The sequence below is a fragment of the Gossypium hirsutum genome, chromosome D08, assembly GCF_007990345.1.
Source record: "Gossypium hirsutum isolate 1008001.06 chromosome D08, Gossypium_hirsutum_v2.1, whole genome shotgun sequence".
In the NCBI taxonomy this organism is placed as follows: Eukaryota; Viridiplantae; Streptophyta; class Magnoliopsida; order Malvales; family Malvaceae; genus Gossypium; species Gossypium hirsutum.
The window spans coordinates 69,154,184-69,168,649 of NC_053444.1; the positions used below are offsets into that span (position 1 = coordinate 69,154,184).

Here is a 14,466-nt window from a genome sequence, read left to right on the forward strand (position 1 = left end):
AATATAATTAAAAACGTTTTTAGAGCTTTTTATTTCTTTTCTTTTTATGATGAAATCAACAATTATGTTTTTATTTCTTTTCTAAGTAATAATTATATTTTTAAATATGTTTTTAACCAATTTTCATTTTTTTATAAACTATTAGGCTTAATTTAATGAGTAACCTTTACACTAAATCATTTTTTGATATAGATATTTAAATCTTTTTTTAGTCGAAGTAAATTTCTAAACTATAATTTAGTAACCATTATGATTCTTATTACTATCTCAGTTGGAAAAAAACCCTTTTTAATCAATTAAGAGTTGACACATGATACTTGGTAATATAAAAATTAAATTATTCTTTAATATTATGATTTTCTCTCTTCTCCACTCCATCTTCATCTTCACCTCTCTCTCTCCCTTTCTTTCCTCTATTTCAGCAGCAAAAAATGGAAAAATAAAAGGTGTTAATATAAATGAAAAGTTGTGAAAATTTAAAAAAAAAATGCCGGGAGAAGAACGTGAAACCCCCAGATTTAATAGAAAAGGAAACTTGTTGCATCACTAAAGAAAGAAAAATATTTGTATAGGACATTGTTTTTTGTTGAAATAATAATTTCCTTTGCAAAGATCTTACAACTGAGAGTAAGCTAAAATCTAACATCTCTTCAAATTATTATTCTCTTTTAAAATAAAATCTAATTATATAATAGTAGTTTAAATAAATAACGATACTAACATTTTAAATTAATATGAACAATGACGGAGTCAAAAAATAATTTTGAATGACCGGGATTAAATTATATAAGTAAAAATATAATTTTATTATTTTAATAGTTTATATTTTTATAATTTTTAAAGAATTAAATTAAATTTTTATTATTTTTAAGAACTTAAATATAATATTATCATTATTAATTTAAAATTTTATAAATAGTAAATAACTTAAATAATAAAATTTCCAGGGACCAGCCTCTGACAACGTTCTGATTACGCTACTATGGGATATGAGACTATAGCTTGATTTGACCAATCAATCACACATGAGTTGGGACCATGGACCATCACAATCTAACTATGCCTACATCTAATAAAGGAGTTCATAACAAGTGAAAACCAGTGCAAATGATAGCATTCGACGAGCAATTTTTACCATTATGCCAATCATTTTTTTATTATGAACATGAAATAAATTATTATTATTAAAAAAAAAAGGAAAGACAAATCGTGCAAAAATTATAATTAAAAACTTTTTTAGAGCTTTTTATTTCTTTTCCTTTTATTAGTAAATCAATAAATATACAATTATATCATGATTTTTTAAAAATTTGCTTTAAAGCTGGTATAATTTTTTAAAGTGCAGTAAAATCAAATATTAAAAACAAATGTTGAATATAGGAGCAAAGCCAGAAATTTTTTTTAAGAGGATTAAAATTAAATTGTAATTTTTAAAATAGTAAAATTTTAATTTTAAAAGATTAAATCAAAATGTTATTATTTTTAGAGGGTCAAAATATAATTATATATTTATTAATTTAAAATTTTTAAAAATTTAAAAAATCTAAACATAAATTTTTTTATTTTAAAGAGGCCAGGGCTACCAATCCCCTGAATTCAACCTTGATTGAATAGCATTAATTTTTTTAATTCACAACTTTAAATTTCTAAATATATTCTTTTTGAAGTTTTAAACATTATTAAAATTTTTAAAAATTATATTTATTCTTTTAGATTTTGTTTTTAAGCTTTTTCTAAATTAACAATGTTTGAAAAATTAACTCTATTATTAAACATGTTCCCATTTTTAACAATATTTTATATTTTTTTAAAATAGGTTTTTAACAATTTTTAACAATTTATACTTTTATATTTAATTTAATAAGAAGCCCTAAACTATATATATTTATATAACTAAACTATAATTCCATAATTATTATAGTCCATGCTCATTATCTTTATTAAAAAATCTCTTCGATCAATTAAGAGTTGACACGTGATATTTTTAATAAAATAAAATAATTATTTAATATTATATTTTCTCTCTCCTCTCACTTTCTCTCTCTCCCCCTCCCCCTTCCCTCCATCTTTATTTTCTTCCTTTATTTACAACAGCAAAAATGGAAGAAAAAAAAAACAACTCTAGATTTAATGGAGAAGAGAAAAAAAGTGAAAAAATTGTGGGGAAGAAAGTAGAAAAGATAAAACGAAGCAATGGAAGAAGAATGTAAAACCTTTACATTTGTTAACTATATTTTTAGATTTTATTGAAGGATTTTTAATATAACATAACTATACGAGCCCATTTTGCCCGGGCCCAACAAAGTTTAAAACCCAGCCCATTTACAAAATTAGGCCCAAACATGGCTCAAACCCAATGAAAACTAGGGTTTCAGAACCCTAGTCCCTGCTACCATGTGCGCCGCACGCCACTGGCACCACTTGCCCCTGCCACCGTTCGTCACGTCCTATCACCTACCCTTCGCCACCTGCTTCACTCGTCATTGCTCAATACCTGCAAACAAGCAAAGAAGAGACAACAACAACAGTAGAAAACAATGATACAATCGGCTATAAAAGCCAAAGCAAAATGTAAAATTTTCTTCTTCTTCTGGACACGAACATCTGAGAAATAAAAAACAGAAAACGAATTGTTTAAAGGTGATTTCTTACATTCCAGATTGTTTCTTTCATTTTCTTTTTTTTTCGGTCTATTTTCATTTTATTTTTTTTCTATTCCTTTTTTACATACGAGATAAATGGAATGAAAAAGGAAAGGGAAAGTTTACCTGAATTGGCCCGCAGCCCCGCCGTCAGTGGTCCTTCGTCGTCGTCAGATTTGGGCTTAAAAGAGGGCTAGGGACCCTTCCTTTTGCGGCTTTTCGGGTTAAAAAAGGCCCAACCTTTGAACGCACTTAAAACAAGGCTGAAACGCCATTTGTGCGCAACGCCGGCCACTGGCCATAGCGGCGCTACAGCGGCGGCCATGGTCGAAACCCTAAGCCGGATGGAGGGGCCGAGAGCTCTCTATTTTTTTTTGAAAAAATGAAGTTGGAAATGTTTTTTTTTCTATTTTTTTACTATTTATATAGGGTATAAAACGACGACGTTTTGGACCTTAACATCGGTGGCCAAAACGACGCTGTTTAAGTCTAACCCGAGATCCAACCCGACCTATTAGCAGGATCCGCGTGTTTTTACTTCAATGGTTTGTTTGCGCGTTAGGCCCTTCCGCATTTTTCAATTGTTTTAATTCAGTTTTTTTATTTTTTAATCGATACTTCAAATTTTAGTTCATTTTCGATTTAGTCCCAGTGAAAAGGCATGTTTCAGAGGGCGGGGATATTTCCCCATTTGGTCCCTCTGAGTTATTCACACCTTTCAAACGGATCCTATCCTTTATTTTTATTTTCAGTTCTTACCCTGACTTTTGATTAAATTTCAATTTAGTCCTTTTGCGCCTGTTTATATATAATTTTAGCCCCTATTATATTCAAAAACTTACTTCATTAGGATTTAGGCCCTTAATTTTATTCCAATGTCAATCTAACCCCTTTCATCTTTAGGTTTTAATTCTTCTTTTTGTTTTGTTGCGTTTTATTATAATTGTTTGCTTACTATGTTTTTTATTTTTATTAATTCATCATGATTTTCACATTTTAATGGCTTTTCCTTCATTTTATTTTATATATTTTATTCTTAGTGGTTATTATTATTATCATCATCATCATCATCATTATCCTTATTATTATTAATATTGTCTCATACAACATTTATTTATTTCTATAATACTAGATCTTAAATTTTTAATTCGTTATCTTCATTATTTGTTTGTTGTTTTGTTTATTATTATTTTGTCTATATTGTCATTCGTATAAATGCATTTATTCCGTATGCATATCAACATCGTACTTTATTTCTATCGATTTATGCTACCTTAATTTTACTCGATACATAAATCATGACTTTAAAAAAATAACGTTCCGTATTTTGAAATTCGAAAAGGTCGTACACTAACTTACGGGGTTTCGATTTTCTCGAAAAATTCAAATATACGAACCTTTTTTTTAAACATAAGTTTTTAACGATCTCGGGAATTAATAAAAGATTGTGTTCTAACTTACGAGACATGATTTTTTAAAAACCCGAGATAATCAAATATCTTTCGAATAAATAATTTTTTCGGCATGTATTCTCGTATCGGGAATTTAAGACATTGTGTCCTAACTTATGGGACATAATTCTCCTTCTCGATTAATGTGAAAAATACCCCTTTTCTCCAAAATTTTTAGCATTTTAAAAAAGGATCGTATTTTAAATCTATTCAAAGTTTTTAATTTTCAACACTAAGATATTAATTAATCAACTAGGTATCAATTTTGGGCGTTACGAGGGTGCTAATCTTTCTCGTATGTAACCGACTCTCGAGCCTATTTTTCTGAATTTCGTGGACCAAAATCATTGTTCTAATAAAATCAAATCGTTTATTAAAAAACAATCACTTTTCGAGGTGATCCGATCACACTTCATCAAAAATGATTGGTGACGACTCCCATATTCGTTATCATTTTTAAAATTCAAATCGATCCCGTTTTCACAAAAAAAAGTGTCAACAACAATAATCAAAATTATTTGTTAAAATTAAGTATATATTTATAATGATGATTTTTTATTACAAAAAATATTATAGTATTATTTAAAACTTTAATATTAAAAATATTATAATAATATTAATACTTTTTTACATTACTTAAAAGATTGTAAATTTCAATATATATTTCTATTTAGAGTAATTTTATATGACCATGAAATAATTTACTGTAAAATTATTATAGTATTGGTATCGTTTAAAAAAATTAACATTAAATATTTTAACATTACTTAAAAGATTTATAAATTTTTTATTAAAATATTTTAATAAGGTAAAAGCTATTAATATTACTAAACAAAATTACAAGTTACTAAAAACTATTAAAATTTATACTTTTTTTTTATGAATCTATCTTGTGTATTGTATTGTAGCACTTATAACGTGAAGAGAAATCCTCGAAATTTCTAGATGTTAAATTCTTATTTCCTTAATTCCTTAATTTCGGTTCCGGGAAGGATCTAAAACTTTCATCTTTTTTCCAGAACAATTTGGAATGCAATCAGACTTCATGAATTTCTATTCTGTTCAAAAGTTTTGCTTTTTTATTAGTAAATTATCAAATGAAATAGTTGGCTGTATGATTAAAATATTAAATAGTATTATATTTATAATTTTTGTATTGATTAACTAATAATAATTCAAGTAGAAATTTGCGGACGAAATTCTAAAATATTTTAAGAGGTGATTTTTTTTAATTTTTACTTAGAATAATTATTTAATAGACAGATATAAAAATTTAATTTCATAAACGAGATTGAGAATTTATAATTAGGTGCTTTTATTTTATACAAAAATAATTTATTACGAGTAGATTTTAAAATTTTTGAAATTTCAATTTTACTTCTATCAATATATGAGTAAATTCCAATGTGTTAAATGATGATAGTGTTGTTTTCAATAATATATAAAATACATGGACAGTTTCATTTGGCAACATTGACGGTTTCTTATAATAAAACACCGTTTGTTACTTAACACACTATATTAATCAATTGGGTATTAAAAAAAAAAAAGAAGATATTTAACACACTATATTATTCAAAGGGCAAAATACCAAAAAAAGCTTTTTTGGTATTTTACCCTTATTCAAATGGATATTTTATAAAACAAATAATTATAAAAAAGGAAGATTTCTTGCTGACTATTAAAAATTATGGTTTTGTTGATGATATTTTGGTAACTTTTGTGTTTGTAATATTTGGGATGGTATATCATTACAATGTTGTAACTTTTTGATGTTGTAAAATTTTATAACATATAGATTATGACATATAAACTAATGAAATCATGTAACCTTTTGTTAATATATGAATATTATGTTTATGCAAAATATAATTCTCAAGTTATTTATTGCTTCTAATATTTTTTTATTGTAGAATAATTAAATTATTTATTTCACTAATAATATTTTAGCACATTAAATATGTATTGCGGTTTAAAAATAATAAAGTAGATTATATATTATTTTGATAGTATTATATATTATGATTTTAGTAAATTCATAAAAGAATAATTATATTAAGAATTTTATTAAATTATATATTTTATTAAATTATATTTAATAATAATTATGTTAAAATATGATTAAATTATTTATTATTTATATTAATAATCTTATTAAAATTTAATAATAATAACAATAATCATCTACCTAAAAATTTTTTTGCTAAGGGTATTTTAGTCATTTTAATTTTTTTCCTTATGCTATTACAACATCATTCCATTCAACCAAACACAAGAATACTATTACAGTTCTATTCCATTCCATTCAATTGAACAATTGAATTATTATTATAGTTCTATTCTATTACAGCTCTATTTTATTACAACAAACCAAACGTGCCATTAATTTTGACTACATAGAAAAATTATTACTAATTAAAACGTTTTTAGAGCTTTTTTTTATTATAAAATCAATAAACATGCAAAGGGAAGAAATAAAATATGTCGACTACATGAACGAATTATCGTCGCAATCAATCAGAATTGGACATTATCACACATATTTGCTTCAGTATATTTACATCCACATAGGCAACATTGACCTAATAATCTAGATATACTTTATAAATTTTTTTAAAAACAATAAATATTATTTCAAAATTTTAACAGTTTTGAAATGAAGTAAAATAAATTGTCATACACGCCATCATGTCCTTGTGTTTAAAGTTTTAACAATTTAGTTAATTTTTTCATTCAATTAATAAATATTATTTTCTATTTAAGTACTTAAATTTCTTTTATCAAAGTAATTATCTAAAATTTTATTCATTTATCACTTAAAAAAATATTTGAATCAATCAAATTATGACATATGTCATTTTTAATTAAATAGAACATCATCTCACATTCTCTTTCCTTTCATCTTCATCTTTTTTTTGAAAGAAATTTCTACAAATTTTTGAAATGAATTCTACTTCAAATTTCTCCAATTAAAACAAACTCTCATTTTCAATATTAAAATAAATCATCATCTTAGCCAAAAGCAAACCCATCTTCAATATTAAAAACTTAAAATAGGAAAGAAAAAGAAGTGACAGAAAAGAAAACCTCCATTTTCTCTTTTTCTTTTTAAGACCCTGGCAAGTTGTGTTTTAGAGGGTTTCTTATTTCAGACTTTGCTAAGAAGATGATGAAGGAAGGGAGGGGAAGGGAAAGAGATAGAATTTTTTTATTTCTAATTTAATTTTTATTTAACGTTAATTTTAATTCTTTTATTTATTTAAAAAAATCACGTGTAATAATTTGATTGTTTCTAACATTTTATTTTAACAATAATTAACTATTGGACTAGAAATGATGATGAAATAAAGTTTTAAGTGTCTACTTTGACAAAAAAAAATTAAATATTTAAATGAGAAAAATTGTATAGTTTAATTATTTATTTTTCATTTAAGACAAATAAAAAACCAAAAATTTTTTCAGTCAGGTTAGAGGAGATTCTAGGGCGCTGGCATGGCCCTGACTCCCCCTAAAATGAAAAATTGTCATTTAGGCTCTTTATTTTTTTAATTTTAAATTAGTAAAGGTAAAATTACACTTTTTCTCTCCCTAAAATTATAAAAATTTGATTTAATCTTTTAAAAATTATAAAGATATAGACTACCAAAAATTAAAATTTCATTTGGCCCCCCTATAAATTTGTTCTGGCTTCGCCCCTGAGTGAGGTGTCTTTGCACTTTTACAACATGATTAATGAAATCTCAACTTTATATTTTAGTTTTCTTTACATAATTGGAGTGAGGAGTGGAGTTATTTGGGATTAAACTCAAACTCTCATACTTATAACATAATACTCTTATCACTAAATCAATAAGTTGACAAGTTTATTGATTTTATAATCAAACAATGAATCATATTTAAGCTTAGTCATACATAATAAAGTCGGAGTGATCAAAATAAAAGAGAATATAATTTTTTGCTCCTAAACTTAGTAATTAGGTCTATTTTGGTACTTGTATTTTTTTATTATCTATTTTTATTCTTGAACTTGGCAACTAATTCATTTTTGCTTGCTAAACTTGGTTCTTCATTTAATGATGTGATTAGTGTTACTGGAATAGGATTGGATCGAACAGATCAAGAATTGATTAATATAATGGTCTGAACAAAATGTTAAATCAATTGACTCATAACCTACTTGAAATTGGTAAAAATTAAAAACTGGAATAAAGATTGATAGTTAAAAACCAATTTATTTAATAATTTATTTTACATTTTTATGAATTTTTAATTATTATTGGTTCGACAGTCAAACTAATTGAACTGGTTAAATTAAAAACAAGTGGTTTAACATCAATCACTAGCCCGGTTATTAAAATTTTCAAGTGATGTTGTGGCATGACTTTAATTTTTTTTAAATTCAGATACCAGAAAGTGGACAAAAATATTATTAGTACCAAAGTGAATATGATTACAAGTTCAGGGTTAAAAATTATATTATCCCAAAATAAAAAAAACCATCAACAGCATATATTTATCGCTTAAAAAAAAATCATTTGTACTCTCAAAGCTTAGCAAGCAAGCAATTCCATAGCCTGGAAAAATCCTCACCATGGAAAATCCTACAGATGAACACGGCAAGCTCAGTGAACCTTTCCTTACATCCTCTCCATCAAAGGGTGGTTTCAGAACTCTGCCTTTCATCTTAGGTTCGTTGCCCACCCCCCCCAAAAAAAAAAAAACTTGGCACTCAATGGTGATTTTATGTATATATTTTTAATTTCATGCAACTTTGTGAGTGACAGCAATGGAGGCCTTTGAAAGGGTGGCTATCGTTGGGATAACTACGAATATGATAGTGTATTTGACGGGAGAATTCGGCATGGAAACCGCAACAGCAGCCAGTGTGATCTTCGTTTGGTCAGCTGCCACCGGTTTCACACCCATCATTGGTGCTTTTATTGCGGATTCTTATATGGGAAAGTACCCCATGATCGGGATCGGGACCATTATTGGTTTTCTGGTAATAAATCTTCTTTAAAACCCTTGAACTTTCTCTATCATTTTAGCTTCCCTGTAGACTGTTCTTGCCAATGCCGTTTTCTTTAAACTACTCTCAAGGCATTAAAGTCTAACTTTTGGTTTTTTATCGCTAAACTTTAAAATTATAAATTTACATATTAAAATTATTACTTTACATGGTTTTCCGCCAGCATAAATTGAGAGCTCTTAAAAATAATTTTAAATATTACAAATTTACAAACTAAAAAATGAATAATTTTTTTTATCTTTGATTTTGAATGTTAAATCAATTTAGATCTAAATTATAATTTTTTATCAATAAGTACTGATCCACCTTATTGATTAGTGAAATGTTGATAGGAGCTTACTAATAGGACTCTTTCTTAAAGAAAAAAATACTTAACAGCCCGACGAGTTAAATAAAAATTTTTGAATAATTCGATGACTTCAATGAAAATTTTTGAACAATTTAATGATCATTTTGAAAAGTTAAATGATCAAAACAAACACATAGTAACCTTACCGTTTTAATATTCCTTGGTTAGACCCTAAAAATATAGGTTGGGATATTGAAATAACGTAGTCATTTTATCAGAACTCGCTTGAATTTGTTGAACCAAAATATTTAATTGGATTTTGGTATGAGAAGTATTATGCGAATATGTATGTATGATATAAATATAATATTAAAAATTCAACTTTTTAGTTTTTATGCCCAAATCCAATTAAATATTTCATAACAAGTATTATGCGAGTATATGAAATATAATCCTATGGCCATAGGAACTTCTCTAACCAGGAGTTCCTCATAAAAAAATTCAACTTTTTATGGGGAGATGTAGTGCCAAATCTCTATTAACCATCTTTTTGTTCATGTTAGGGGATGATTCTATTATGGTCAACAGCTATGATTCCACAAGCAAGGCCATACTGCGACCAATTCAACACCATCTGTGAAGCCCCAACAATACCCCAACTTCTACTCTTATATTTTTCACTAGGCCTAATCTCTATCGGAGCTGGTGGCATAAGATCGTCATTCATGGCCATCGGTGTAGATCAGTTGGATGAGAGAAACAACTCGCACGGTTTCTTCAATTGGTGCTATGTTACACTCATGTTTTCATCTCTAATCGCTGTAACTTTGATTGTTTATATTCAAGATAACATGGGGTGGAAAATGGGTTTTGGGGTACCTGTAATGCTGATGTTCCTTTCAGCTGTTGCGTTCTTCTTACCATCTTCATTTTACATCAAGTTGAAACCTAAGGCAAGCTTGCTCACTGGTTTGGCTCAAGTTATAGTGGCTTCTTTCAGAAATAGGCACATTGCGTTACCCTCCCATGCCGCAAATGAAGTTTATTATATCAGAGAGGGATCGATGCTTCAAGTACCGAGTGAAAAACTAAGGTACTAGCATCACAATATATATTGTGTATTTTAACTAGATCATCTTTGTCCATTGTATTTTGTTTGTAATCTGTCCAGGTTTCTGAATAAAGCTTGCATGATAAAAAATCCTCAAGAGGACTTAACCTCGAAGGGAACTGCTTCAAACCCATGGAGTCTTTGTACAATAGATCAAGTGGAGGACCTAAAAGCATTGATCAGAGTAATGCCGCTTTGCTCCGCAGGAATCATGCTGTCCGTAACCGTTAATCAAGGCTCATTGATGGTAATTCAAGCAGGAACCATGGACAGACATGTAACTTCAAACTTTGAAATCCCTGCAGCTTCATTCAGCTTGTTTATGATGATCTCTGTGGTTGTATGGATCGCATTCTATGACCAGATAGCTCTTCCTTTAGCTTCAAAGATTAAAGGACAACCAGTTCGTCTCGGTTTAAAACAAAGAATGGGGATTGGTCTTCTTTGCTCTTGTGCATCCATGGTAGCCTCAGCATTTGTAGAGTGTACTCGGCGGAAAATTGCGATCGAAGAAGGATTTTCTGACGAACCGCAAGCCGTTGTGCATATGTCTGCACTATGGGTACTGCCATTTTATGTCCTAGCTGGCTTGTCTGAGGCTTTCAATGCAATTGCACTGATTGAATTCTGTTACTCCAATTTACCGAAAACCATGTCAACCATTGCGGCCAATGTTAATGGATTGGGAGGCTTCACTGGGAACCTGGTGGCCAGTTTAATAACAAGCATGGTTGACAATGTTACTAAAAAGGAGGGGAAAGCTGGGTTTCGAGTAATATGAATAAAGGGCATTATGATTACTATTATTGCCTTCTTGCTGGCTTGAGCATGCTTAATTTTGTGTACTTTCTGGTTTGCTGCAAAGCTCACGGTCCTTGTCATGGAGATAATGAAAACGAGGCAGAGAACTCAGGAATAGGAGATCATGAGAGTATAGATGATTGTTAAGTTTCTCGGAATATACAAGCACTTCAGTTAGGTATGCGTGATGTCGAACGAAAACCTTACTGTATTGACCGAGTACATAGAAATAGAAGTTTTAAGAAAAAATATGAGCCTCTTGTCGTACACGGATGTCAAATACAGTAATTCGTGAAAAATGAAAAGCCGGAACAATATAGCACAAATGAATAAGATAGATGCCAGGTAACAATATGACCATCCTTTCCCAACCAGGACCAATCAAAATCAGCAAACAATGCAGAAATGAGAGAACAATATGCTTTACAAAGATTCTGTGTTGATTTTTAATTTTTCATATGTAAAACGTTTTGAACAAATATTTTGATTACTTGGGAAAGGACCGACACTCACCCTGACGTTCAAAATCAAGTCCTTTCAAACTCGGAATTTCATGCAAGCGGAGCAATAACGTCTAAGTTATTCTTCATCAACCATTTTTGGGGATAGAAGGAATTAGATTCGATATTAAGCTCCCAAACCATGATTCTCGAGCAGTCCTGCGGTAAGCCTTCCATCTGGCTTTCATCTTCCACGACTTGTTCGATAATTGAGCTTGCCTGCAAATTCAAATCAATGAGTTAAACGTTAGTATCAAGCATTTCAACAGAAGTTATGTTGCAAGAGACTCTTCCAAGGGGTTAATCGACTAACTTGGAAGCCATCTTTGACTGTCTCGAGTTGTCTAATCTGTTCAAGAGTGGGTCGATGCCATCGTCTTGGATCCCAGAGTATGGTACTATTGAAGGCAAACCCCGGCGTTTCAGCATGGAATCTTCTGTATCTCTTGCTTAGTTCATTTAGGTGCCATCCAATGACTTTAGTTCCATTACAAACAGGGCCTTCCAGTGTAACTCTATTGTTGTCCTGTGTTTGTTTGGCCACGGTCCATGTCCCGAACTGCCTATAACAAAGGCCATAGAAATAAACTGCTGTAATAGGCACAAGTAAAAGGGAGAAGGAGATCGCAGCAATGAAACCAAAAATAAATAAGCAAAGTGCAGACAAAAGCCAAAGTGGAAGCATTTAGTAGTCAACTTTTTCGCTAACATGTATGTATATGAGATCGTCTTAAGGAAGCCTATCTCGGGTAGAGACACGATATCATGGCTAATCAAGAGACAAGTAATGATTCTCACACTTTCACCGAATGCTTGAAATGGAAGAACAAAACAAGCCATGCTCTAAAATAACGTCACCGGATTTGCATTACAATATCAAGCTAGATATTAGTATTTACCTAATTTGCCTCATTTGCTCGAAGAGATCGATGGAATAGACGTTATACTCATCGGCAAAGTAGACGATTCCATCAAGTCGATGAGTTTCAATGTGAGATAATGCCACATTTCTTTGATGAACATTTCTGTCTTTTATATCGGTCAGATTCTTTTTGCAAACAAGATGCCTATACATAATGCCGCTCTTTCTTAGGATACCGGCTGTTTCCTCGGACTGTGAGGTCATCTCCACAACTATCCACAATAATGGAGGTTGAACTAGCTTTAATGTGTATGCCAAACGGTTTAGATAATAGGCTTGATGCGGTCGAGCATGTGTTGGAGTTATAACAATCAAAAGCTTCCAGGATCCCGGATTTATATCTCGAGGAAGTGATTGATTAGTCAGGGCATTATCTAAATTCCCTTCAATCATTCCCTGTCTTTGCACCAATGCATATGGATTCAATGTGACATTGTTTTCAACCTCAGTGCCATCCGCCATTGACGTCACATTCCTTTCTGAACCATCATGCGTATGGAAACTTGCAACAGTCGGTTCTACCTCGAAAGCAAATGCTTGTTGCTCTGAAATGAGGTTCATATAAGAAAAGCCTACGGAAACGAATGATGTCAATCCGATAACAAAACCGAGTAGGAAACAAATGAAGAAATGAAAAAGAGCCCTCCTCCATACTTGTCCTTTGTGTTTCGGATTCGGCCTATCAACAGGCCTAGTAGTTATCGGCGAAAAAACACCGAACACCAATGCTTGAGAATCTGATAAACCTATAAGAGAAGATAACAAGCCACCAGTCTGCGGCGTTGTCGACTTCGACAGAGGAGAAGGAACTGAACGTTCAGCCTCCCCTGTAACAGGAGTCCCCGGTCGAGGCACCGGAGACAGTGTTCTTCTAATTGATGCCATCAACAAATTCAACACTAATATGATGAAACTCCTTAATCAACAAAGAATCACCATAAGACAGCAACCAAATTTATTACAGAGCTCGTTCTAAACATGAGTATGCACTAATTGCTCCTTTCTGCAACAATCAAGAGTACCAGATACATTCAACTAGCCGAGTTCAATCTAAAAAAAAAAATACAACTTTCCCTTTCATCTCATACAGTGTTGCTGAATTAACTATCAGTAATTCCAAAAGGCACCACCAGAGTTGAATACAAAAAATGAGGTTCCAAAAGAGAATCTAATGAATAGGGTAACCAATTTACCTTCCAATGGAAAATGGGCCTTCGATCTTCTTTCAAAAAAGTCACAAAGATGAGAGAACCAGCATCATCTCCGAGCTTCTTTTCTTTTACGAACAAAATAAAAGCATAAGCATTTTCGGATCTTTCTTTGGGTTAAACCAAAGAGAAGATGTTGATTGTTGGGTGATCTCCGTAATGGCCCTTGGCTCTTGAGAGTTGAGAAAAGAGAGAGAATTAACTGTAGTTCAGAGAACACACAGTCTTTGGTTTCTTCAATCACAAAGATTTTCAGACATGACACGATAAGTTTATGTATTTAATTTTTAATGGACACCTTTTACGTGACCGACGGACGGTAGTATGTATATGATTGCGGTGTAAAATGCACGTGATAGCTGGAAAATGCTTCAATGGACCCACCAGCTTTAACCCAAATGGAGCTTTTGATAATTGATTTGTCCAATAAAATCTACTTCAATTTTTAGTAGTTTCGGGACATTCCCAGTGCATTTTTTTTTGTAAAATATATGTTTAAAGGTGAAATACTTT

At 30.4% G+C, this 14,466-nt stretch overlaps 2 protein-coding genes across 2 annotated transcripts; one reads left to right on the forward strand and one right to left on the reverse strand.

The window, feature by feature from the left end:
* The first annotated feature begins 8,616 nt into the window (after window positions 1-8,616).
* Window positions 8,617-11,590, forward strand: LOC107944098 (protein NRT1/ PTR FAMILY 1.2). Its single transcript, XM_016877920.2, has 4 exons — window positions 8,617-8,781; window positions 8,878-9,095; window positions 9,975-10,504; window positions 10,583-11,590. The coding sequence occupies exons 1-4, from the start codon at window positions 8,685-8,687 to the stop codon at window positions 11,301-11,303; spliced, it is 1,566 nt and encodes a 521-aa protein (XP_016733409.2). The 5' UTR covers window positions 8,617-8,684; the 3' UTR covers window positions 11,304-11,590.
* LOC107944099 (probable beta-1,4-xylosyltransferase IRX9H) lies at window positions 9,974-14,235 on the reverse strand. Its single transcript, XM_016877922.2, has 4 exons — window positions 13,939-14,235; window positions 12,723-13,748; window positions 12,137-12,386; window positions 9,974-12,042 (listed from the first exon to the last, which is right to left on the reverse strand). The coding sequence occupies exons 2-4, from the start codon at window positions 13,628-13,630 to the stop codon at window positions 11,875-11,877; spliced, it is 1,326 nt and encodes a 441-aa protein (XP_016733411.2). The 5' UTR covers window positions 13,631-13,748; window positions 13,939-14,235; the 3' UTR covers window positions 9,974-11,874.
* Between the last annotated feature and the right edge of the window lie 231 nt (window positions 14,236-14,466).